Source organism: Camellia sinensis, chromosome 1, assembly GCF_055761805.1.
Source record: "Camellia sinensis isolate YWXY chromosome 1, ASM5576180v1, whole genome shotgun sequence".
In the NCBI taxonomy this organism is placed as follows: Eukaryota; Viridiplantae; Streptophyta; class Magnoliopsida; order Ericales; family Theaceae; genus Camellia; species Camellia sinensis.
Genome location: NC_138961.1, coordinates 132,418,957 through 132,443,101, shown reverse-complemented (window position 1 = coordinate 132,443,101; position 24,145 = coordinate 132,418,957). Strand labels below are relative to the sequence as shown.

General features: G+C 37.6%; 2 protein-coding genes across 4 annotated transcripts; one reads left to right on the top strand and one right to left on the bottom strand.

Annotated features, from left to right (window-relative positions):
• Positions 1 to 14,835: 14,835 nt before the first annotated feature.
• Positions 14,836 to 17,421, top strand: LOC114287198 (transcription factor). Its single transcript, XM_028230476.2, has 4 exons — positions 14,836 to 15,042; positions 16,751 to 16,823; positions 16,917 to 16,972; positions 17,122 to 17,421. The coding sequence occupies exons 1-4, from the start codon at positions 14,975 to 14,977 to the stop codon at positions 17,219 to 17,221; spliced, it is 297 nt and encodes a 98-aa protein (XP_028086277.2). The 5' UTR covers positions 14,836 to 14,974; the 3' UTR covers positions 17,222 to 17,421.
• Positions 17,422 to 17,912: 491 nt separating this feature from the next.
• On the bottom strand, positions 17,913 to 22,426 carry LOC114287196 (protein ABIL2). 3 transcript variants are annotated; one of them, XM_028230474.2, is made up of 10 exons: positions 22,091 to 22,426; positions 21,207 to 21,367; positions 20,397 to 20,479; positions 20,126 to 20,276; positions 19,514 to 19,613; positions 19,280 to 19,372; positions 18,819 to 18,861; positions 18,631 to 18,719; positions 18,388 to 18,530; positions 17,913 to 18,215 (listed from the first exon to the last, which is right to left on the bottom strand). In XM_028230474.2, exons 2-10 carry the CDS (start codon positions 21,300 to 21,302, stop codon positions 18,039 to 18,041), a joined length of 975 nt encoding a protein of 324 aa, XP_028086275.2. In that variant the 5' UTR covers positions 21,303 to 21,367; positions 22,091 to 22,426; the 3' UTR covers positions 17,913 to 18,038. The 3 variants fall into 3 exon arrangements, with proteins under 3 accessions (XP_028086275.2, XP_028086276.2, XP_082740611.1); XM_028230475.2 differs by having other exon boundaries at positions 21,207 to 21,308; positions 22,091 to 22,419; XM_082884485.1 differs by lacking the exon at positions 22,091 to 22,426 and adding an exon at positions 21,992 to 22,075 and having other exon boundaries at positions 21,207 to 21,308.
• Positions 22,427 to 24,145: the final 1,719 nt, after the last annotated feature.

Genomic DNA, 24,145 nt, shown 5'->3' with positions numbered 1-24,145 from the left:
TTACTGTATAGACTGTCAGCTACTACTGTACTGTTATCAAGGGATTTGGTCCCTGTACTGTGTGACTGTAAATTTTGTATAGACTGTATTGTTTGTATATGTGAATGCATGAAAAATCTTTTTGGCATACAGACTGTCACAACTCAATGGACATTATTTATTTACTGTTTTGGCTTCCGCCAGGCCCTGTACTCTGTTGTACTATACTGCTATTCTGCAGGCCTTCGGTAATCTCGGATTATTGGCCGGTTACGGTGCTAAACCCATAGGGCCGGGTTTGGGTCGTGACAGCTGATTTTGTTGCTATTCATCTTGCAGAGTAAGAGCCACAACATACCCCGATTTTACCGAAAATATACTAGATTTGAATGGATGCCACTCCACTACATCCTCTTTATTTTTCGTTGAGATAGGAATGACACTAATCGTTTGTTGTTCCTCAGGGGCGACTACATTCTCCAAGACCTCCATTTTTCAACTTTTGTAAGCTTGGTCAATCGCATCTGCCACTACATGGACGGATGTATTATGAGGCTTGACAGAGGAGAGCTTGAACTTGAGAGATGACGGTATCCACTTGTCCTTCCAAAAATTGACTGACTACCTATTGTGAATTTGCCATCTAGTGCCTCTTTAAAGTATTTCTCTGCCCTTTAACAAACTTGCCCATGCCCATGATGGCCTTGCTCATCTAGTAGCCGTCATGAAACTTGAGTGAGAAAAATACAAACCTTTGAAAATTCTGGCCCAAAAGGAGAATGGGATCATAATCAGTCTCCAGCCTTGGCAAGCCAACATAGCTTGATTAAAAACCTTAAAATCGCAAAAACCCATACCCCTAAAAGCTTTTGAAGTTGTCATTAAATCCCACTTAGCTCAATGAATTCCCCTCCTCTCCAAGTCTCTCTTCCACTAAAAATTTCGAATACAAGCATTAATCTTGTTATAGAAACATTGAAAGAATAAGAAACAAGCCATAGCATATGAGCGGATGGCATGTGCCACAACCTTGATCAAAGTTTCTCGCCTGGCATGAGATAGAAGCTTGCTTTTCCATCCTTGCAATTTAGAGATCACTCTTTCAATCAAAAACCCAAATGCATCAACCTCAAATAGAGAGAAGGTAATCCCAAATACTTCGCATTAGGATCAGCTTGAGAAATCCCTAAAGTCGAACAAATTGCCCCTTCACAGCCATACTAGCATTTGCCGAGAAGATGATACCAGATTTATCAAAATTCAACACTTGTCCTAAAACCTCACTGTAGGTTATCAGAATTTCCAAAAGAGATTGGCATTCCCTCTACTTCGCCTGAAGAAAAAAAAAATAGCATCATCAACAAAGAAAATATGAGATAAAATAGGACATGCCTTCTCATTCTTAGGCTTGAAATATTGCCCTAGTGGAGACTCCGAAACAATAATTTAGACAAAACATCAGCCACAAGGAGAAATAGGTATGGAGAGAGAGGGTCACCTTGTCAAAGGCCACATGAAAAAGATACAGATACACGCTTTGCCCCATTTGAAAAAATTGAAAACTAAATTGTGGTGACACACTGCATGATCCACTGAATCCATCACCAATCTAACCCCAATTTATGAAGGACTACTTCTAGGAAATCCCATTGAATTCTATCATATGCCTTGTTGAAGTCGAGCTTTAGTGAAATATCAACTCTTCTCCCTTTCCGTTTGTGCTTGAGAAAATGGAAAGCTTCATGAGCCACTAAGATGTTGTCCTGAATGAGCCGTCTTGATACAAATGCCGATTAGTTTGAAGTGATGAGTCCACGAAGAACCACTTTCAAACTGTTAGCCAATACTTTGGTAATGATTTTCATGGAAAAATTATATAGACTTATGGGCCGATACTGTGTTAATTTTTCTAGGGCAGCAACTTTGGGAATTAGCATGAGATTGGTATGATTCAATTCTTGAAGCACAAATCCTCTACTAAAAAAACTTTTAACCATTGCACAAACTTCCACTCCTACCAACTCCCAATGTTTATGATAGAAAATCCCAGAGAAACCATCAGGTCCGAGAGCTTTTAAAGCCCTAAGATGAAAGGTTGCCACTTTAATCTCTTCATCAATCACTGGTCTTGTAAGAGCTTGATTCATATCCGCTATAACTACTTGGTCAACCACCTCCAGGGCTTCACCCAAATCCCTACTCGACAAAGCTTGATAGAGATTTTGGAAATAGTCCTTTAAATTCCCATTGATAGCCTAATATGATTCTAGCCACTTCCCATTTGCTGTTTGGAGTTTAACCAACTAATTCCTTTGCCTTCTCTAAGTGATTGTAGCATGGAAAAAAGATGAGTTTCTATCCCCATATTTCAGCCAATTAATCCTCGACCGTTGGTGTTGGAACATTTCTTTTCTCAATAACACTTCCTCTATATCATCTTGCGAAAATCTAATGAAGCACAGATTGTCATCCGAAAAATGAAGTATTTAGATTTCCAAAAGTTTTGTTTTAAGGGTTGCCAGCTTGATGCGATTATCTCCAAACTCAGTCTAGCAGGACTTGAGTTTGTGGACTAACTTGACCATAGGAGAACTAGTTATTGAGTGCAACTAGTTAGATTTGATGACTTCAACACAATTCAAACTTGTAATCCACATAGATTCAAACTTGAACAAACATCTTGGAAGGAACATGATGCTGAAGTAGTAAAGGACAATCGTCAGAACCAATTAAGGCTTCATGAAAAACTTGTGCATATGGAAATTTCTGCCTCCATTCCACCGAAGCTAAGGCTTTGTCAAGCCTCTCTCGAACATTGTGATTACCAGTTTGATTGTTCATCCAAGTGTATGGATGACCCTTAAACTCTAGGCCCATGAGCTCGCACTCTGTAAGCAAATCTTGAAAGTGTTGAACTCTAGAAAAATTGCATTCCACAGTTCCTTGATTCTCTTCCATACTACCAACATCATTAAGATCCCCTAAATAGGCCCAAGGGTAGTGATTCTCCGTAGCCACAAATTTGAGGTACTACCAAAAAATTTTCCTATCAGGCTATCTAGGTGGGGCATAGACGAAGATTGCCATCCACCCATCTAAAACTTATCCTAGAGTAATAAAACACTTGAAAATATTTGTAGACTTATAACGAACTTGCAGATTCACTTCATCCTTCCACCACAACGCTAAACCCCCAGAAACACCCATGGGATCCACATAACAAGAGTTAGGAAAACCCAAGCTTCTTCTAATTCTGTCTAGCCTGAGTTGCTTATTCTTAGTCTCTGTTAAGAAGATTATTATATGACGATGGGTAAGGCATAACCCGCAGAGAATCTAGACTGTCAGGGATCGTTCCATCCCCTAACAATTCCAGCTCAAAATCAACATGACATGTGTGGCTGCTTGGGGCCATCCACGAACACCCTTGCAACAAAACTATGATCCACATCTAGGTAAGTACTGGGAACTTGGGACTCAAACTCTTCATCATCAATAGGAGAGGACTTACAGTTACAAGACTTAAACTCCTTTCTTCCTCATATTTAGCAGATTTTTGAACCAAGACATCAACCAGATCGAAGTTGGTTCCATGAGATTCTCGAAATTCTTTGAAATTCTTATTGGTATAGGATTTATCTTTTTTCTGAACATATTTTTGCTTACCCAGTGCTCTCGGAGAGGGAGGAGTAATGTGAGTTAGCAGCTTCAAGTCATGGTTGTCACCTCCCCCAAATTTCAAAAGTTTCGAGTAACGAGTAGTGTGGTCAACTTCCTCCAAATTTTTCCTTTTCAAAGTCAAATGTTGGAGGGCCCTAGATAAACATACATCCATAAGCTGGGTTGGATATGTATTTGAAGTTGGAGAGGAGGGGTCCAGATTCTTAACCAAGGGTAGCCCACGTATGTTTTCATCTGCTTTAGAAAGAAGATCTCCCTCAAGGCTTTTTAAGGGCTCCGTGACAAAAGAAACTAGTTTAGTTTGGGATAAGGTAGGCTCAATTGCGGTGTGGTTGTTGCCAGGTTCTAGGCCTAAAGGCTTAGGATTAACCAAAGGGCCTGATGTGAGATGGACATGTTGGTCAGAAGATGGGCTCAGTGGTGGATTAATTGCGTTGGGTTCCTAGCAAGTTGTGGGATTTTGTAAGGATAGGCCCACTCCCTCCTGTGGAACTAGGGGGATGGCTTGGGTTCCATGTGTTGAATACTCAGACGACCCAATTTTGGTAGAGGTTTCAGAGAGACGTAGGTGTATGCCCTAATCTGTACGAGCTAGAGGGATGTACGACCCCATCTCTAAGTGGCTCTGTACCACTACATCATTTAGGTCACACGCCGGTGGTACTACTGGCTGCAGTACAGTGGATGGTTCTTGTAAAAAGTGAGCAAAAGTGAAGTGGTTATAGGACTAAAAAAAAATTAAAAAAAAAATCTCAAATCAGTTTGATTGTAACGCCCTCAAAAGGATAATACCAATAACCCAACAAATAAGAGAAATAAACATAATAGAATCAATGTACTTCCATTCATCAGAGTTCGTATTACAAAAGATAATACATGCGATATACATTCATAAATATCCATCCTGAATCTATAACATGTCACATCAATTAATGACAACAAAACAAATGCCCTACGGCTTACATATTTCCAAGATATAACTTGGTTCCAACAAAAGAGAGTTATCAACTCTGTACATATAATAAGCCCTTGGCTTGAATAAACATCTAAACATTTAAACAACAAAATAGAGCCTCCAGCTACTAAGTCCTCCCAAGCTAAGTCCTTGGAGGAAGCATGTCACCGGTACCTGAAAATGGTTTCCTAAGTAGGGTGAGCCAAAGCCCAGTAGAGATAGTCTAACACAATATACGAGATTTAACTAAGATATAAGTGTCAGATAAACATTCAACATTTATTGCCAACTTACGTTCTTCCTATGACCATACAATGCTGATACTCACATCTAAATCCATTTCCATTTATTCATTTCAAGTTATTTCGTTTCATTCAAATCATATGCCAAGTGTGTAATTTTCCAAATAACCCAACCGAGACTATAATTCAGTGGTTCTCAATCAACATAATCATCATTCAAGCATTTCAACATTGCCATTTTATAGATATTTCGTCCGCGGGATCGGCACCCATGTATACATAAAGTTTCGGGACTTTCACCCTGGACACTCCGGGCAACTTAATTTTTAATGGAGTCCATTCCCTATCTCCTCCTAAATAATAGAGTACATCTCATTTCTTCTCCTAAAATGTCATACATATACAATGTATTTAAAAGTATCGTCACATTCAATGACCATCAATCATGCACATTCAATGCCTTAACATATCGTCATATTCAATGACTCAATTAAATGATTAGTTTTAATTTACCTGATCCTCATGCAATTTCTATAACAATCATAGCTATCCTCCACCAATAGCCCAATACAAATATTTTTAGACAGATATTCTATCTTCGGAACAGATAATTCATCATATTTTCATAGGTGAGTGATTAAACAAATCTAACTATACCATTCATCTATACTTCCCCCTAATTTCACAATTTCCATACCAATTTCATTATTTATACAAAATAATTATTCCAACATACTTAGGGCAAAATCCCCCATTTTTCAAAAGTTGCCCAAAGGCCAAAACCAACAATTTTTAACACAATATAACCTCATACCCAAACCCCCATGGTCAATTATATAACACTACATAGGAATCTCTCTCTTAAGCTTGAACTCAAACCCTAGGTTTTCTCAAAACACCTCCAAATCCCACCATTTATACATAACAACAAATAACTAAGTTAAAACCCATATTAAGGTGTAGAATATCCCTACCTCAAGTGTAGAAGCTCAAATGAGAAGTGGAGAAACTTCAAAGAAGCCCAAACTTGACTTTACTCAAATCAAAAAGAAGCCCATGGGATGCACTACTTTTTTCTCAAAGGGAGTAGGGTGAAGAAAACACTAGATCTAGGTCAAAATGTAGAGAAAGAGTGTGCATTATAGAGAAAGCGAGTGTGGATTTAGGTTTTTGGAAAGTTTTAGAGAGAGAGAAGGCCGAAAAAGTGATATAAAATGTCACTTTCGTGATCTAATATACGCACAGTCCGCTCGAGCGGAAGAGTCTACGCTCGAGCGTCAGACACAAAGTTTTGTTCCGCTCGAGTGCAGAATACACACCTCTAGTACTTTTGCAAACAACTGACAAACCGCTCGAGCGCTTACCTACTTGAGCATAAGAAACGCTGCTCGAGTGTAGAAAACACTCCTCCAGTATTTTTTGCAGACATGCAAAGTACTGAGTGTTTACAAACCCCGCTCGAGTGCAAAAAGGCCCGTTCGAGCGAAAGACCAAAATTCTGGGCAATAACATCCTAGATTAACTGGCAACCAACCTGTTCTAAGCATGCCCGAGACATTCCAAAACTCAAATTCAAAGAGGAAAAGGAGGAAAAGACATAAATAACAACATTAAACCACAAGATTTGAGTCCAAAATACAACAAAGGTCAGGTCAAAACCGGAATCGCTATAATCTCCCCCCTTAAGGAATTTCATCCCCGAAATTACAAATCAATCCTCAATACCATGACCCACCTGTCGGTCATTCAATCCCTCTACAAGATGAACCATTACACAATACATATCTTAACATATATTACCAATATGCATCTCCCATAGTTTAAACCAATTTCAACACATATATCTCATATTTGCAAAACATATTCAATGTTTATGATAGATTCGCATTTCCAAAACTTAAACAACATATACAATGTTCATATTAAGCTTGCATTTCCGAAACATAGTTAACATATACAATGTCCTTATTATTCAAAACACATACAATGTCTTTACAGTTCATGAACAAAATTAAAATTTCAACATATGCTCAAACATTAACAAATAAATCTAGATATTTCTCACGGACTTCTAACTCATGCTCCAAGTTGCTTTCTCAACCCTGTGATGCTTCCACAAAACCTTAACCAAAGGAATCGTCTTGCCTCGCAAGACTTGGTCTTATCTATCCAAGACTCTCATTGGTCTCTCCTCATACGAGGCATCCTCATCTACCTCTAAGTCGGTCCAATCCAACACGTGCGATGGATCCGGCTTGTACTTCCAAAGCATACTAATATGAAACACGTCGTGCACACTGGAACGTTATGGCGACAATCCCAAACTATAGACAACCTCCCCAATCCACTCAAAGATCTCAAAAGAGCCAATAAACCGAGGGGATAACTTCTCACTCTTTCCAAATCTCATCAAACCCCGCCTAGGGGATATTTTCAAAAAGACATGATCTCCCACCTCAAAAGACAAGGGTCTCCTCCTACGGTCGGCATAACTTTTCTAGCGACTCTGGGCTATAACCAGCCTTTTATGGACAAGTGCAACTTTCTCTGTCGTTTCTCGAACCAACTCTGGGCCTAACAAAGGTGCATCACTCACCTCGGCCCAACACACTGGAGATCTACATGGTCGGCCATACAAGGCCTCAAACGGTGCCAAGCCAATACTCGATTGGAAGTTATTATTATAACTGAACTCCACTAAGGGTAAGTGTCTCTCCCATGACTCCTTAAAGTCAAGGACACAACCTTGAAGCATATCCTCAAGGATCTGAATAGTACGTTCGAACTGCCCGTCAGTTTGAGGATGGTAAGCCGTTGTCAATCTAGTGCCCAAGGCATTCTGCAAACTCTGCCACAACTGAGCTATAAAACACGGATCTTTATCCGAAACTATTGTCACAAGGATCCCGTGCAACCTCACTATGTCCCTAAGATACAGGTCGGCAAGATAAAGTGCGCTGACTTGGTCAACTGGTCCACTACCACCCAAATGGCATCACTGTCCCACTGAGTCCTCGGAAAGCCCACAACAAAATTCATCGTAACATGCTCCCATTTCCACTCGACTATAAGCAAGGGTTGCAACAAACCCGCTGGCCTCTGATGCTCGGCCTTCACTTGCTGACAAGTAAGGCACTTCAATACAAATACGGCTACATCCTTCTTCATACCTTTTCACCAAAACTGGCAACTCAGATCATGATATATCTTTGTGCCTCCCAGATGCACCGCAAGGTGTGAATAATGAAACTCTCATAGTAATTCCTTTCGGTAAGACTCCGGCACGAACAAACGGTCACGGTAGCTCACACTCTGATCAGGATACACATTCAGGCCTTTCTCTACCTTCCCACTAGAGATCTTCTCCCGAAGAGATTCTACCTCTAGGTCATCCTTTTACACTTCTAACACTCGGTTCACAAGTTTAGATTGTGCAACTACGGAGAATAAGGCCACAAATTCAACAGACTCGCCAAGATGCAAGTCGAACTCCCCAAGAGTACCCAACATTTCCCATTCCCAAATGGCAATACAAGCCACACTGCTAATTGACTTCTTACTCAAGGTGTTGGCCACGACATTGGCCTTCCCCGGATGATAATGAAACTCAAAATCATAATCCTCTATGAATTTCATCCACCTCATCTGCCTCAAATTCAAGTCTTTCTGTGTAAACACATATTTCAGACTCTTGTGATCGGAAAACACCTCAAATTTCTCACCATACAGATAATGCCTCCAAATCTTCAAAGTAAAAATTACCGCTGCTAACTATAAATCGTGGGTAGGGCAATTTCTCTCATGAGTTTTCAACTTCTGTGAACCATAAGCTACTACATTTCCATCTTGCAATAAGACACAGCCCAAACCTTCCCGTGAAGCATCACAGTACACTGAATAGCCCAAACCTCTCTTGGAATAATCAAGACTGGAGTAGTGGTAAGTCAAACTTTAAGCTCTTGAAACAACTTCTCACAAGTCTCATTCCACACAAACTTAACTCCCTTCCCCTTCAACTTGGTCAAAAGTGAGGCTAGTCTAGAGAAATCCTTCACAAACCGACGATAACACCCGGCTAACCACAAGAAACTACGGATCTCGAAAGCATTCTTAGGTTGTGCCCAATCTTGCACTGCCTCTATCTTGGATGAATCTACAGTCACCCCTTCCTCGGATACCACATGAGCTCAGAACTTAACCTCTTTCAGCCAGAATTCACACTTTCCAAACTTAGCATACAACTTGTGGGTTCTAAGTAACTCCAGTACCACCTGTAAATGTTCCTCGTGTTCCTCCTCAGAAGGTGAGTAAATCAAAATGTCGTCCACAAAGACAACCACAAAGCGGCCTAGAAACTCACAGAAGATCCAATTCATCAAATCCACAAACACAACCGGTGCATTGGTTAGCCCAAAAGGCATCACTAAGAACTCGTAATGGTCATACCGCGTACAAAATGCCGTCTTCAGGATATCTTCCTCCCTTACCCTCAACTGATGGTAACCCGATCTCAAGTCTATCTTAAAGAAACAACAAGACCTTTTCAACTGATCGAACAGATCATTTATATGAGGCATTGGGTACTTGTTCTTAACAGCAACCCGGTTCAACTTCCGATAATCGATACAAAGTCGCAAGGCTTCATATTTCTTTTTAGCAAAGAAGGTTGGCGCTCTCCAAGGTGAAGTACTAGGGCGGATGAAACCCTTATCTAGCAATTCCTGGAGTTGAATCTTGAACTCACTCAACTCGGTAGGTGCAAACCGATACGATGCCATAGAAATCAGTGCCGTACCAGGCACTAAATCAATAGAGAATTCGATCTCTCAATGAGGTGGTAAACTAGTAAGATCCTCAGGAAAGATATCCGGATATTCACAAACCACCCTAGGCAACTCAACCTGAACTTCATCACACTCACTACTCAAAAAGCTAGCAAGAAGACAACTAAGTTCACTCCGTCCATGCAGATCATATACCGATGATAAGACTCTATCCACCCTGTCCCCCAAGAAATAAAAGCAATCTCCACTCAAGGTACATACAGTAACCCTCTGGTGGTAGCAATCTGTAATAGCCCAGTATGACGATGATCAGTCCATATCCAAAATAACATTAAAACTAGACATGTCAATCAATACAAATGCAAATGGAAGTCGACAACCGGCAACCTTGATGTCACAACCCTGACACCCCTGTTTCAGAATAACTTCACCACCACTAGGTGACTCTACGCAAATAAGAGATGCTAACTGTGCCAACTCCAAACCCAAAACTGATGCAAATGTAGACGAAATGAAATAATAGAATGCACCCGTATCAATCAACACATTAGCAACTAAATTGAAAAATAAGAAGGTACCTCTCACTACTGAAGGAGCAAGTACAAGATCCGGCACTGTAACAGCATACACGCGCCCCGTAGGTCTCTGCTCAATCTACTCACCCCTCAGAGCATAAGTCTGATACATGAACTGAGCCGAAGAGGCTTCCTAAGTGGGCCTTGAGGCCTGTGATGACTGTGTAGGTTGGTGACTCTATGTTTTCCTCAAACCAGATGCACCAGATGTGCCACCCAACTGTGAGCAAAACCTCTTCAAGTGCCCCGCTTGCCCACACTGATAACAAGTGAGCGGCTGGCCTCTCCGTTGACCTTGGCTCTGAGAATGAGCCGAAGACGATGCTGCTCGCTACCCTCCTCCTCTCTGCAGGAAAACTAGAGACTTGTGGCCCAACTGACCACATTTGAAACAAGTCACATCACCTTGACCACCTCTCTCAGAACCTTAACTCGGTATAGGAAAAATGGACCTCGACTGAGCTCTCTGGGACGACTGGGAGTTAGAACCCTTTTGCCTCTTATTGTCCCCCTGATTCTCCTAACTCCTCCTAGAGCCCCTCATTCTCTCCTCCTCTGCATGCATGATAGTCTCAAGATGGGCTGCAACCTCCACAAGGTGCCTATAGTCCTTGATCATGGATCCGACCACTCTTAACATGAGCCATGTCCTTAACCGCTTCTCGAACTCCAGACAACAGCGCTCCTCGATCGTCACTAACTCCGGTGCAAACCTCGATAAATTGGTGAATGTGGCCTCAAACTCGGCCACTGGTGTGTTCAATTGCACCAACTTGAAGAATTGATCCCTCAACTTCTCCCTCATTGTAGCAGGTAGATACTTGTCCTGGAAGGCGTCGACAAAAGCCTCCCAAGTTCCTCCAATGCGCCCTCACGCATACTTCCACCACTGACCCGCGTCTCTCTTCAACTAGAAGGACGCCAAGGTCACTATCAAAGCCTCATCTTCGATGCCGAGCATCTCAAACATCTTCACCATCTGTTCTAACCACTCGTCAACCTTTAGTGGCTCCTTAGGACCTCCCAAAAACTCGTCCAAATTCGACCAAAAGAACTCCCTCTTCAGAAAAGACGGCCCTACTTCAGCTACTTGGGCCTGGACTTGATTCTCAACTCTGAGAATGTCCATGGATTCCCTCAATGTTCTGGCTATCTCACGGGCTAAAGCGCCTATGGCTTGCTGACCAACTGGTTCGGCCACATTGTCCTGACCAACTCTCTCCTCCTATGCCAGAATCTCATCCAGTATAGGCATCTCGTGCCTCCTAGGCCAACCACACTTACCACCGCGACCATGTCTTGACATCCTAATAAAGGTAACAAAGAGATTGACACATTTACAAATGTGCCAAAGCTAATCCACTCACGTTCTAATGCGATGGACAACAGTAAATCACTTCATATAAGCACATAAGCACATAAACACATACGAATTTTAACTCTGGATAATAACAGTCCTGCGATGTTGCTAGAGTTCCAATTAAAAACAACAGTGATCGAGTACCTTTCTAATAGGACTCCTAGAAACCCCCAGATCCAATCGACATCCTAGAAATTCAATCCCATACCAAAATAATCACATAAGCATGTATTATCCATACTTAAGTTTCTAACAAGCAAGACAAGCCCCTTGTGGTACTAATCACTTCCCACGTACCCAAAGTATTTAAACCCGGTACGTTTTGATACCAAGTTGTAACGCCCTCAAAAGGATAATACCAATAACCCAACAAATAAGAGAAATGAACATAATAGAATCAATGTACTTGCATTCATCAGAGTTCGTATTACAAAAGATAATACATGCGATATACATTCATAAATATCCATCCTAAATCTATAGCATGTAACATCAATTAATGACAACAAAACAAATGCCCTACAGGCTTACATCTTTCCAAGATATAACTTAGTTACAACAAAAGAGAGTTATCAACTTTGTACATATAATAAGCCATTGGCTTGAATAAGCATCTAAACATTTAAACAACAAAATGGAGCCTCCAGCTACTAAGTCCTCCCAAGCTATGTCCTTGGAGGAAGCATGTTACCGGTACCTGAAAGTAGTTTCCCAAGTAGGGTGAGCCAAAGTCCAGTAGAGATAGTCTAACACAATATATGAGATTTGACTAAGATATAAGTGTCAGATAAACATTCAACATTTATTACCAACTTACGTTCTTCCCATGACCATACAGTGCTGATACTCACATCTAAATCCATTTCCATTTATTCATTTCAAGTTATTTCATTTCATTCAAATCATATGCCAAGTGTGTAATTTTTCAAATAACCCAACCAAGACTACAACTCAGTGGTTCTCAATCAATATAATCATCATTCAAGCATTTTAACCTTGCCATTTTATGGATATTTCGTCCGCGGGATCGGCACCCATGTATACATAAGGTTTTGGGACTTTCACCCTGGACACTCCGGCCAACTTAATTTTTAATGGAGTCCATCCCCTATCTCCTCTCAAATAATGGAGTGCATCCCCTTTCTTCTCCCGAAATGTCATACATATACAATGTATTTAAAAGTATCGTCACATTCAATGACTATCAATCATGCACATTCAATGCCTTAACATATCGTCATATTCAATGACTCAATTAAATGATTAGTTTCAATTTACCTAATTCTCATGCAATTTCTACAACAATCATAGTTATCCTCCACCGACAGCCCAATATAAATATTTCTAGACATATACTCTATATTTGTAACAGATAATTCATCACATTTTTGTAGGTGAGTGATTAAACAAATCCAACTATACCATTCATCTATACTTTCCCCTCAATTTTCATACCAATTTCATTATTTATACAAAATAATTATTCCAACATATTTAGGGCAAAATCCCCCATTTTTTCAAAAGATGCCCAAAGGCCAAAACCAACAATTTTTAACACAATATAACCTCATACCCAAACCTCATGGTCAATTATATAACACTACATAGGAATCCCTCTCTTAAGCTTGAACTCAAACCCTAGGTTTTCTCAAAACACACCCAAATCCCACCATTATACATAACAACAAATAATTACGTTAAAACCCATATTAAGGTGTAGAATATCCCTACCTCAAGTGTAGAAACTCAAAGGAGAAGTGAAGAAACTTCAAAGACGCCCAAACTTGACTTTACTCTTATCAAAAGGAAGCTCACAGGATGCTCTACTTTTTTCTCAAAGGGAGTAGGGTGAAGAAAATACTAGATCTAGGTCAAAATATAGAGAGAAAGTGTGTATTTTAGAGAGAGAGTGTGTGGATTTAGGTTTTTGGAAAGTTTTAGAGAGAGAGAAGGGCAAAAAAGTGATATAAAATGTCACTTTCGCGATCTGATATACGCATAGTCCATTCGAACGGAAGAGTCTACGCTCGAGCATTAGACACAAAGTTTTGTTCCACTCGAGCGCAAGAAGAGGCCCGCTCGAGTGCATAATACACACCTCTAGTACTTTTGCAAACAACAGACAAACTGCTCGAATGCAAGAATGTACGCTCGAACACCCACCCGCTCGAACGTAAGAAACGCCGCTCGAGCGTAAAAAACACTCCTCCAGTATTTTTTGCAGACGTGCAAAGTACTGACTGTTTGCAAACCCCGCTCGAGCGCAAAAAGACCTGCTTGAGTATAAGACCAAAATTCTAGGCAACAACATACTAGATTAACCGGCAACCAACATGTTCTAAACACGCCCGAGACATTCCAAAACTCAAATTCAAAGAGGAAAAGGAGGAAAAGACATAAATAACAACATTAAACCACAAGATCCGAGTCTGTAATATAATAAAAATCGAGTCAAAACCGGAATCGCTATATTGATTTTGGTTAAGTTGCATGATTTGATTTGATTTGAGGTCGTTATTTTTAAAATACATAAATCATACCTTATGATTTGATACGGTGATTTTATAGTTACAAATTCAATTTAGAAATTAATCAAATCATTGAAATATATATATATATATATATATATACGGAAATTATAACTTTTTAACTTTCACAATCGTTATTAAATAATTAATGTTTTGTGATTATATTATAAATGATGACATGTTTCATACTAAAACTTTTAAAGTTCAATAATCATTTAAGTGTAGTTTGATTTGAATTGATTTGATTTGATTCTATAATTTTTATAATTTAATTTAGTTTCAAATTTTATAAAATTGTAAGTAATATTTTAAGATGGAATCAATCCGAACCATAACCTGGACTGATTGGGTTTGGATTGTCTTTTGGATTCACCTATAGAATCAACATACTCTACTTGGGTTCCCTTCCTGACTTTTTCCTTGTTGGGTTATTGGGTCCACTTTTGAGCCCAATTTTCACATTTTAAAGTTTATTGATTATATCATATTTGTAAAAAATCAAATTGATCGGATATCAAAAACTATATGTTTAGATCATCAAACTAAAAATTATTTTTTTAAAAAAACTTAATAAACAATTTTTCGATCACATACATTTTAATAACTGATTAATATAATTTTTTATAAATATAATATATTTAATAAATCTTAAAATATCAACTGTTCGAATTATCAAAAAGGAGACCCAATGACCCTACAAGTAGAGAGTCAAGGAGAGAGCTCAAGTAGAGAGGATCTTGATTCTCAGCTATGGCGGATCCAAGACCGGATCGAATCGGAACCCTAACATTTTTGAAGATAAAGTAGTGATGAAACATTTCTGTGGTTGGTTTGGTCTGTCTTCAATTCTGGTGGTGGGCGTTGGAGAAGATGGACGCTAGTGCTTCTGCCATTTCAATAGATTGCAAAACTCTTCCTTCCCACTGGGACTTCAGCTAGTTATACTCTCTCTCTCTCTCTCTCTCTCTCTCTCTCTCCTCTATATATATATATATATACAGATTATTTGAAGCATATATAAACTCTAATTTGTTTTTATTTCCAAGAGAACAGCTGCCCAAATAGTTGTGAAAATTTGTGATCTTTTAAAAAGCATTAAACCAATTACCTAAGCTAAAGACTTGTACAATCAAAAGTATGTATAACCATTATTATTCAAGTAAGCTAGTTTTGGTTTCTGTTGATTTTTTCCTTTCTTTTTTTCTTTTTTTTTTTGTTTATTTTAGGGCTCTGGAACAATTCAATTGTGTGATGAGTGTATAGGATTTGCAGCATTATCTCGAGAACAATCTAGGCTTTAAAATCTTGGGAGTCTAACCAACCATCTTGGAAGCTAGAAACGAATTCAATCCAAGTCAATTTCATCTATAGCCTATGGGATATTATTATGTTCGAAATTTCTAGCTTTTTAAATAAATAAATAAATAAATATACTTGATGGGAAGTGACTTTATTGCCCCAAATTAGAGTCCAACCGAAACCTTGGTAACTTTAGAGCAATTTTTTACATCACCAAACCTCCGTCTTGGATGATTTAGAGCACGTTTAGTATGATGGAATGTGCTGAAATGGAATGTCTATTCTAGCTTTATATTCCCTTTCTCTCGTTTGGTATGCTTTAGTGAAATGAGAATAGTTATTCCACGAGAATGTCCATTCCAACAAAAAGTGAGAATACATATTTCACATGAGAAGCTAAGGAATAGCTATTCCATTCCAACATGGAATCATCATAAAACAAAACAACAATCTCTTATGCTGTGTTTGGTTGGAGGATTTGAGGAGAGATTTGAAAAGGAAAATAGAAAATGTAGGTGAAATATAAATAAAATATATTTATATTTCACCTAGTTTTACACACCTTTTCCCTTTCTCTTTCCCGATCTCTCCCCAAATTCTTCAACCAAACATAGCGTTAGGGTTGCATCTTACATTTTTTTTTTTATAATTGTCATGGAAACAAGCACCGGTGTCAACACGGGGTTTTCTATTTGATGATTAGCAATGTTTTTGGTTTGATTAGCTTTTGTTAGGCAGACTCGAGCTATGGCCAAGTTTTGGAGGCATAATATACTCCTTCAACCAAATTACTCGTTACCACTTCTCAGGCTACTAGACTCGAACACGAGATTTCTTGAGCTACCACTCTGTATTTAGTTTTTAGGGGTATCAGTACATTTCGTTTAATTTGGGTCCATTTTTATGCATGGAGACTATCTGCACCTTATCATTTTGGAGAGGACTTTTTTTCATATCTGAAGTAGAGGTCATAATAGTGTAATTTTCCAGATGGTTCTCCCATGGGTAGCTCTCACTCTTGGTTTTATGGCAAACCATATGGCACATTTTAACGCTTCTGGTTTCAAATTTTTTTTTTTCCTTCTATAATTTACATGACATCTAATCTAGAATTTGAGATATACATTGTAATTTGTAATGTTGTAAAAAATCTTTTTTTTTTTCTTTGTTGGAAGATTTAAGAATGAATAAGAGAGCAGAAGAATGCTGTGCCCACTGGAATATAATGCAGGGCAATGAATTGGCAGTTTGAGGGGAGAGAGATTTTTTTTTCTGTTTTTGAAGATTTTGATCCAAAGACCATTGTATGGTTTGTTTGATTGAGAGTTTTATTTATTTTTCCGGCAGTGATTTTGAAGTAGATTACGAGTCTGAGGAAAATGCTCAAATTGTTTACTCAGCATTGGCTGTTGACAAGGAGGTGTTGTCTCACGATGCTTTAACTCTGACCAACTTTCCTCGATTATTGTTCTTCAATCAATCTGATGTTAATAAATTTTATATTTAACTGCAGTTGCAGCCAGACAAAGTGAAAAGGCAGATGACTGTTTCTAATGAAAAGCTTTCTGTGTGAGTTCCTTATTTATCAAAAAATAGTTGTACAATTGTGTAAGTCTCTTCTAAAAAATTATCCGAAAGAAAAATATGTGAACAGTGCACAAGTTTGTGCCATTCTTTCCATTATGATTTTTTTACCTTTCCATCCTCCTATTGTACAGGCATTTTGAAGCAGTTGAAGCAAGATTTTTTCGCGCATCATTTAGTGCTTTTGTGGATGTTCTTACGCTCGCCACAAAAACAATTGAAGAATTTGGTTAAGGAATGGAACTCTGATGCCCTTTGTAATACAGTCTGATTATTGGTTTTTCCAGCTATTCAGTTGTAATGCAACTCTATTTATTATTTTTCATATCATTTTTGGTTGCCCATTCTTTTTCTTTTTCTTTTTCTTTTTTTTTTAACACAAAGGATTGTACCTTAAATTTCATAACTTTTTTTAGTCATTGTTTACTTCGATATTTTCAGAATGCATTCATTGGATGATTTTGCTTACTGAACCTAATACTTTACTATTTTTGGATTATGGAGAGAATGAAAAACCTCTAAACCCGACTCTTACAAACCATCATTGTAAAACGAATCATTCCTAGAATTAAGTTCAAACAAACAAAAAATGATCTTCTCAAAGGCATGAGTAAGATAAAATGTTCTAATACAAGACCAGTCGATAAGCTAAGCCTACAGCATGAAAGATGGTCAGAACTACAGAACCACGCCCATTAGAGCTAAAGGAGACTGAAGGGAGTTGCAGGAGGAAACTGAAAGATAGGTAATCCATATGATGAAACATGAGAAAGAGGAATTGGCTTATGCCGGAAGAAATTGAATCCACCCAGGCCGACCCAGCTGCCTCGTACGCTACTGTGGTGATCAAGAGATTAAAAAAGAGAGAGAGAGAGAGAGAGAGACTAAGAACGAGGCCCATCTCGAAGGGACCTAATCCAAATGGTAGCAACCAACTTAAAAATAACTATATTACGATAATAAAATACAACACTGCTGGATAATAATGAAAAAAGTTAATGAAAGAGTACATGACTGGTTCGTTTCCTTCTTTTTTCCATGTCTTTTCTTATCAGTATTCATCCAAGTAAGTATATAGCACGTCATCTTTCTTCGACTTGCGCCTGCTGAGCAAGGCCTTGAGAAGACGTTTACTTTTGCTGGGGGATTGTTCAATCTCTCTAGGGCTTCGCTTTTCACTTTCAGGATGGAAACGCATTGAAGCTGATTTTCGAGGCTCTGAAGGATACTGATACAGAGAAACAACATTCAAGAATTATGAAAAAGCACGATATGAACTTAAACCTAATAAATTTATAAATATCGTAGAAAGATGGATGGATTGTCATTTTCTTTGCAGATTAAACATTCAATTTTTCCTCTACTAAGAAGAGAATGAACAAACAAAAACAAATGCTTACCCGCTGTCTTCCAAAAGAAGCATTTGGGGTGGTTGGTCGACTGAGATTTGGGGTGGTTGCCCTTGAATTTGGCGTTGTTGGTCGACTAGAGAAGGATCCGGAACGTAGAAGAGGAAATCGATATGGTGAAACTGTTCGCTTCTCTGATTCATTAGTAAGAAGAAGAAAAAAATGAGTTGAGTTTTTCTAAGGACTTAAAGTGCCAATATTAGTTCAAGATGCAACAAGTTCAAATGAACAAACCTAGTTCTTTTTTTGGCATGCTGGCAGTGAACAAGAAGGTTCCAGCTCGACGTAAAGGCCGTGGAGAAGGTGATGGCGAGTGCCCTTTTCTGCAATGACATCCAAGTTACATTTTTCAAGATCCAGTTAACAATTATAAGTATGTGCCTGTAGCAGTATGATGTGAAAACAAATTATGACATCGGTACCTGACTGAGGATGATGGGGTCTCTATAATTGTAGCTCGAACAGCTTTGGAGAGAAGGGGAGAAAAAAGAAATAAGAACTTATAAACGCAGGGAAGAACAAGGCAGTACAAATTGAGGTAGAATCTAAGAAGTACTTACACGGTCATGACACTGACACGTCAACAAGACACAACACGTAGGGATACATGCAAAATATATAATTTTATATATTTACTATATGTAATATATAAGGATAAAACTATCGTAGGCCATATAATGAATATTTAAATCAAATATATTAATTTTTGAAGTCTAAAGGAGAAGGATAGATATAAATTTTTATTGTTTTATATGTGTTTCATGTGTGTCTAACTATTGGAAGTGTCTAACGAGTGTCGTGTCGGTGTCGGACACAACACATTACATTCTTAAAAGTGTTTGTGCTTCTTAAGGTAGAATAGTAGACAAAAGAAACAAGGTACCATTCCGAAATTGATGCCAGTCATCCTCATCATCTAGACTGCAACCTTGATGTTTTGTTTTCATGTGGCTAGCACCGCGCATGGTCTCCCCAACTGAATGTGACAGATGAAAAATTGAAAACATTCAAACATACTCATCTCCAAATTCCAAGAAAATAAAATTTTTAAATTAAAAAAAAAATTTGTGAAATAATAATAATTTCATGAAAAGAGAAAAGGGTTAAGTGTAATTGCCTGGTAAGATGTATCGCTTATGGTATTTGGGGGAATTCATCACTAGTGACTGCTGGGAAAGGCCCTCACGATCAATGTACTCCTGACATGTCCGTAGTCTCTAAGATACCAGATAAAAGGAATGAAGAGAGTCAATATAATCAAACTAATCACCAATGGCCAACCTAATTTAATGCATGGATTTTGCACAAGGAAAGAAGAAGCAATCTATGGTATTTTTTGCAGTGATGAGTCCTTGAAACAAAAAAAAAGAGAAGAAGTTATTTTTCCTTGCCGAAACTGGCATCAGCCAATCATCAAGACGTGCTTCAATCAAGCTTCCACTAAAGTCACTTTCCGACCATTTTAACCAGAGAACGCATTAACTTGAAACCACATGAATCATTCCTTTTGATTTTTTTAATGTTTACATTTTATGTATTTTAAAGACCTATATAACCTTAGATCATGTATAGACCATTATTAGTGTAAGATAGGATCTGCAGTATAACGGTGGCCATATTCTTTGACTTTCACCAACTCTCAGACATAAATTTCTTCGAAAAATATTTCTTCTAACCAAAAGAAAAACCTTTGAATCAGTCACTGAATAATGAGGAATTACGAGAATACCTGTTCAATACAAGATACCCGAAACTCTGTTCCAGAAACATCATCAACCTTTTCATCCAATAGATCATTAACCTTATATGTCACAGAACCCAAATGATCCACTGTATTCACGAGGGCTTTAATGGCATAATCTTTCAATGTATCCACCACTCTGTAAATTATTTGACAGAGGCCAAAACAAAGCAAATTATACAACAATTGAGAAGGAAAAGGAAAATACGATTCTTCACGTTCATTATTATCAGAGTTCTAATGAATTAGAGAAACTCACATCTGTTTTTGGTCATCATTGGTGTACGACAATTCAAAATACTCAGCAGCTGAGTAGAGCTGTGTTCTCAGATTCTTCAAATCCTAATGGAATAAACATAATAGTAATATAAAATTTCAAAACCATACTTTAAATCAGTAGGCTCAATTGAAAAACACGTGCAACATTTCAAGTTCCATTTAATGAAAAACTTGAATGGTAAACACCATCTGCATGAAAAGGAAGCTATTAATTGTAAGAAAGATTGAGAGAGATCAGAACATAAAGTGAACGAACAAGATGAATGTAAAAGTTTCTTCACACACTATTGAGTTCTCTGTTTCTCTCAGAAAAGTTTGGTCTAACTTCATCATTGGACAGCTCTCCTGCTGGAATTCACCGGTCGGATAACTTTAATGGTTGCTTGTTTTGCAGATTTGTGGGGCGGAATTCATCTCTTTGTTGAAGCTCTTCATCAATCTATGTGAGCGGATTTCATGGTCTCACAACAACATAGACAAAGCATACTAAAAATTTGACCCACAAAAATGCCCGCTCTTTCTAAAAACTTATGTCCTAAACTCCAAAGCTGAAATTCTCATTTTGGATCACATGGAGGTGAATTTACTTCTAAAGATCCGTAATGATTGGGAATATTGTAAAATCACTCGAGGAAAAAAGTTTCCCACCTGATTGGGATACAAGGCTTAGTATAGTTGCTCAAAAAAGTTCCAACTTCGGATGGAGTTGGGGAAGAATGGAGGAAAAAAGTTACTGATCTGAAAACAAAAGCAACAAATGGGGAAATCAAGGACATAAGCAAGAGATTACCTTGAGACTATCAGAGAAAAGCATGCTTTGCTGCATAGAAACCTCATCATAATTTGCTGGTTGTCGAGGGATGGGCAGCGAAAAAGAGGAAATCATTGTCTCCTTGAAGAAAAAAATTGTATCAAGCAGTCTCTATCCAGTAAAAATAATTGTGACCAACCCTAAAACCCAACCAAAATTAAATTGAAGGGTAAGAAAAAGAACAAAAACAAGTTAAATGATATTCAAATTCTGATTATCTGTAAAATGCTATGCTGTGATTCATTTTTTTACTCCAGAACAGAAAAACTCATTTCAGCACTGAGAAAAATAAAATTGAAAACATAATCAACAATGCTGATAATTACAGCAGGAAATTTGTGGCACTGTGTGAGAGAGAAACAGTAAGTACTAGTTTGAACTAAGATAGAATCCCAATTCATACTGAAAAACAGGTATTGAACTAAACTGAAAAAAACAAAAACAAAAACAAGAAAAGAAATACAAATTGCAAAGAGAGAGAAAGAATTGTTAGTCCATAAACATCTGCAACAAACCCAAAGAACAAAATAATAATTAATGATTTTAATAAACTAAACACTGAATTTTCAAAAGTCACATTTGTCTAAATCTTCACCAACACACTGACAGAATTCACATATAAGCATCAAAAGATGTGCATTTCATAAAATCCCCCATTTGGAACTTGCCAAGAATTCTAAAGGAGAGAACAAATAAATAAAAATAAATGTAACTAACTCTAAATCACACAATGTTATGATAATCTCAGGATCAAGAATGTATACAAGTGATGGAAGATTCAAAATCCCATCTTTTGAGTGATTTACTGAGCAAGCAAACAGAGGACCAAGACCCATTTGAGCAAATGAATACAAAAGACTAACCTGAAGCTGTTAACTAGAGAGAGAATCACTACTCCCCATTCAAAATTGATCAAACCCATTTGGTGAAGATGGCCAAAAGCAGACATAAATAGATGAGACCCATTCCTTTGAAAGAGACTAAAGTAGTTTGGGGTATTGTGATTTTGACTAATAAAGCAAGAGAAAAATGACAACTACAGTTTTGGGGGCACATTTGAGGACGAGAAAGCCAGAAAGTCCAAAGACCATGTAGTAGAAAGAAAGCGAGAGAGTTGAGAGGGAAATGGATGATTGAGGAAGGAGAAGAAGAGATGCAGTAGTGGGGACAAGGCATCACGATATGAGGAGCCAAAGTCTACTGTCTTTCCTTTTTTGAAGCTTTAACGACTCAACACTATACACTATTGTAATTTGGTTATTTTTGTTCACTTCACCTTTTATGAACCATTAATGTATCAATATATATTATAATATTGTGCCTTTAATATTGTGTTTAGTTGAACATTTTAAGAAAGAATTTGGAAAAAAAAAAAAAAAGAAAGAAAAGAAAAAAGATATAAAATTAGGTAAAATATAAGTACATTTTATATATATTTTACCTATTTTTCTCCTTTTAGTTTCCAAATTATTTTCCAAATTTTCCAACTAAACCCAATATAAAATTAAAAATCACATCCATTATACTAATTGATATATCTATTGATGCAGTATACCTTTATTCTTTTATGAATGGTTAAGATCATTTGGTGGATCACGTTTCTCATGTAATGGATTTTATGTAACACAAGTTATACTTTATCTATTTTGTCTTTTTAATTATAAATGAGTATAGTTAACTTCTAATTTTTTTAATTTATTTTAATATCATCCTTCGGCAAATATTATTTATATAAATTTTTGTAAACAGAAGTTGTCATATGAGAGTGAGACCCACATGTGAAATCCATATGGGACCTATTCTCTTGGAGAATTTTTATGTGCAAAAATTTTATACATGTAACAATGCTAATTCTATAAACATTATTATATATTGACTCTATTCAAAGTGATAAATTTTATTATTTTACACTAATTAAAATATATGTATATTGTTCACTCACTAAAAAAAATTTTAAAAAAATTGGATTCTATTCGTTTGGACTGTGGGATCTGTTGTGGCTGAGTTGTTTGATTCGGTTTGACCATTGGATGCATGATGTGCAATGATGATTAGTTAGGATAAGCTAGTGTAATTAGGATGGTAAATGAATTGAACTGTTCATAAATAAGTTTGATTTGATTTGTTAAAGGCTTGATTCAACTCGATTCATTTAATAAACGGGTCGAACTCGAGCTCGAATATTAGACTCATTTAGTAAACGAGTCGAGCTCAAGCTCGAACTCGCATAAACTCACCTCGTTTATTTTTATTTAGATTATATAATAAATTGTGTGTGTGATTTTCCAATCACACAGCCCAACTTAGTACTCGACTGGAGAACACCAGCAGAATAGGTTAAACCCGAACGACCACCTGCAACAGAAAAAAGAGTTTCCGGCGGTAGCTCGTCCATCCAGGGTACTCCGACGATCAAGTCAGTACTCAATATCTCTCAAAGATAACCAATAGTGTTTAACTCACTAGACAGAATATCAAAAGCATACCTTAGACCCATGGGTGTCTCTCTTTTATAGCAAACTCAATCCTAATCCTAATAGAAGCCTAGCTCTAATGGACTTAGGATTACTGCTAATCTTGGACTTCCAGTAGGATTAGGATAAACTCTCTAAGAGTTTCATCTTTACCCAAACTGAAGTATTCTCTCATTTTAGGACTCTTGTCCCTTATCCGCTTATTTCGGATTCCGACATATTCACAGATAACCTCGGCTTAGCCGAGATCATCTCGGCATCATGACCATGACACGTTGAACCTCGGCTGGCACTCCGGTGACTTGTCGACCACGTGTCGTCATTTAAAAAATATGCCCCCACATAAATATATTAGTTATATATTAAATAATATATAAAAAAATACATATATATATAAATAACAGTATAAATATATTATTTATATATTAAATAATAAAAAATAAT

Excerpts from the sequence above, each read along its gene's own strand:
- LOC114287198 (XM_028230476.2), top strand. The coding sequence starts at position 14,975 with ATGGACGCTAGTGCTTCTGCCATTTCAATAGATTGCAAAACTCTTCCT. Across the intron at positions 15,043-16,750 it reads TCCCACTGGGACTTCAGCTA|TGATTTTGAAGTAGATTACG; the intron begins GTTATACTCTCT and ends TTTTTCCGGCAG. Across the intron at positions 16,824-16,916 it reads CATTGGCTGTTGACAAGGAG|TTGCAGCCAGACAAAGTGAA; the intron begins GTGTTGTCTCAC and ends ATTTAACTGCAG.
- LOC114287196 (XM_082884485.1), bottom strand. The coding sequence starts at position 22,063 with ATGGGTCTTGGTCCTCTGTTTGCTTGCTCAGTAAATCACTCAAAAGAT. Across the intron at positions 21,309-21,991 it reads TTTTGAATCTTCCATCACTT|GAGACAATGATTTCCTCTTT; the intron begins GTATACATTCTT and ends TTTTTCTTCAAG. Across the intron at positions 18,531-18,630 it reads CATGCCAAAAAAAGAACTAG|AGAAGCGAACAGTTTCACCA; the intron begins GTTTGTTCATTT and ends CTAATGAATCAG.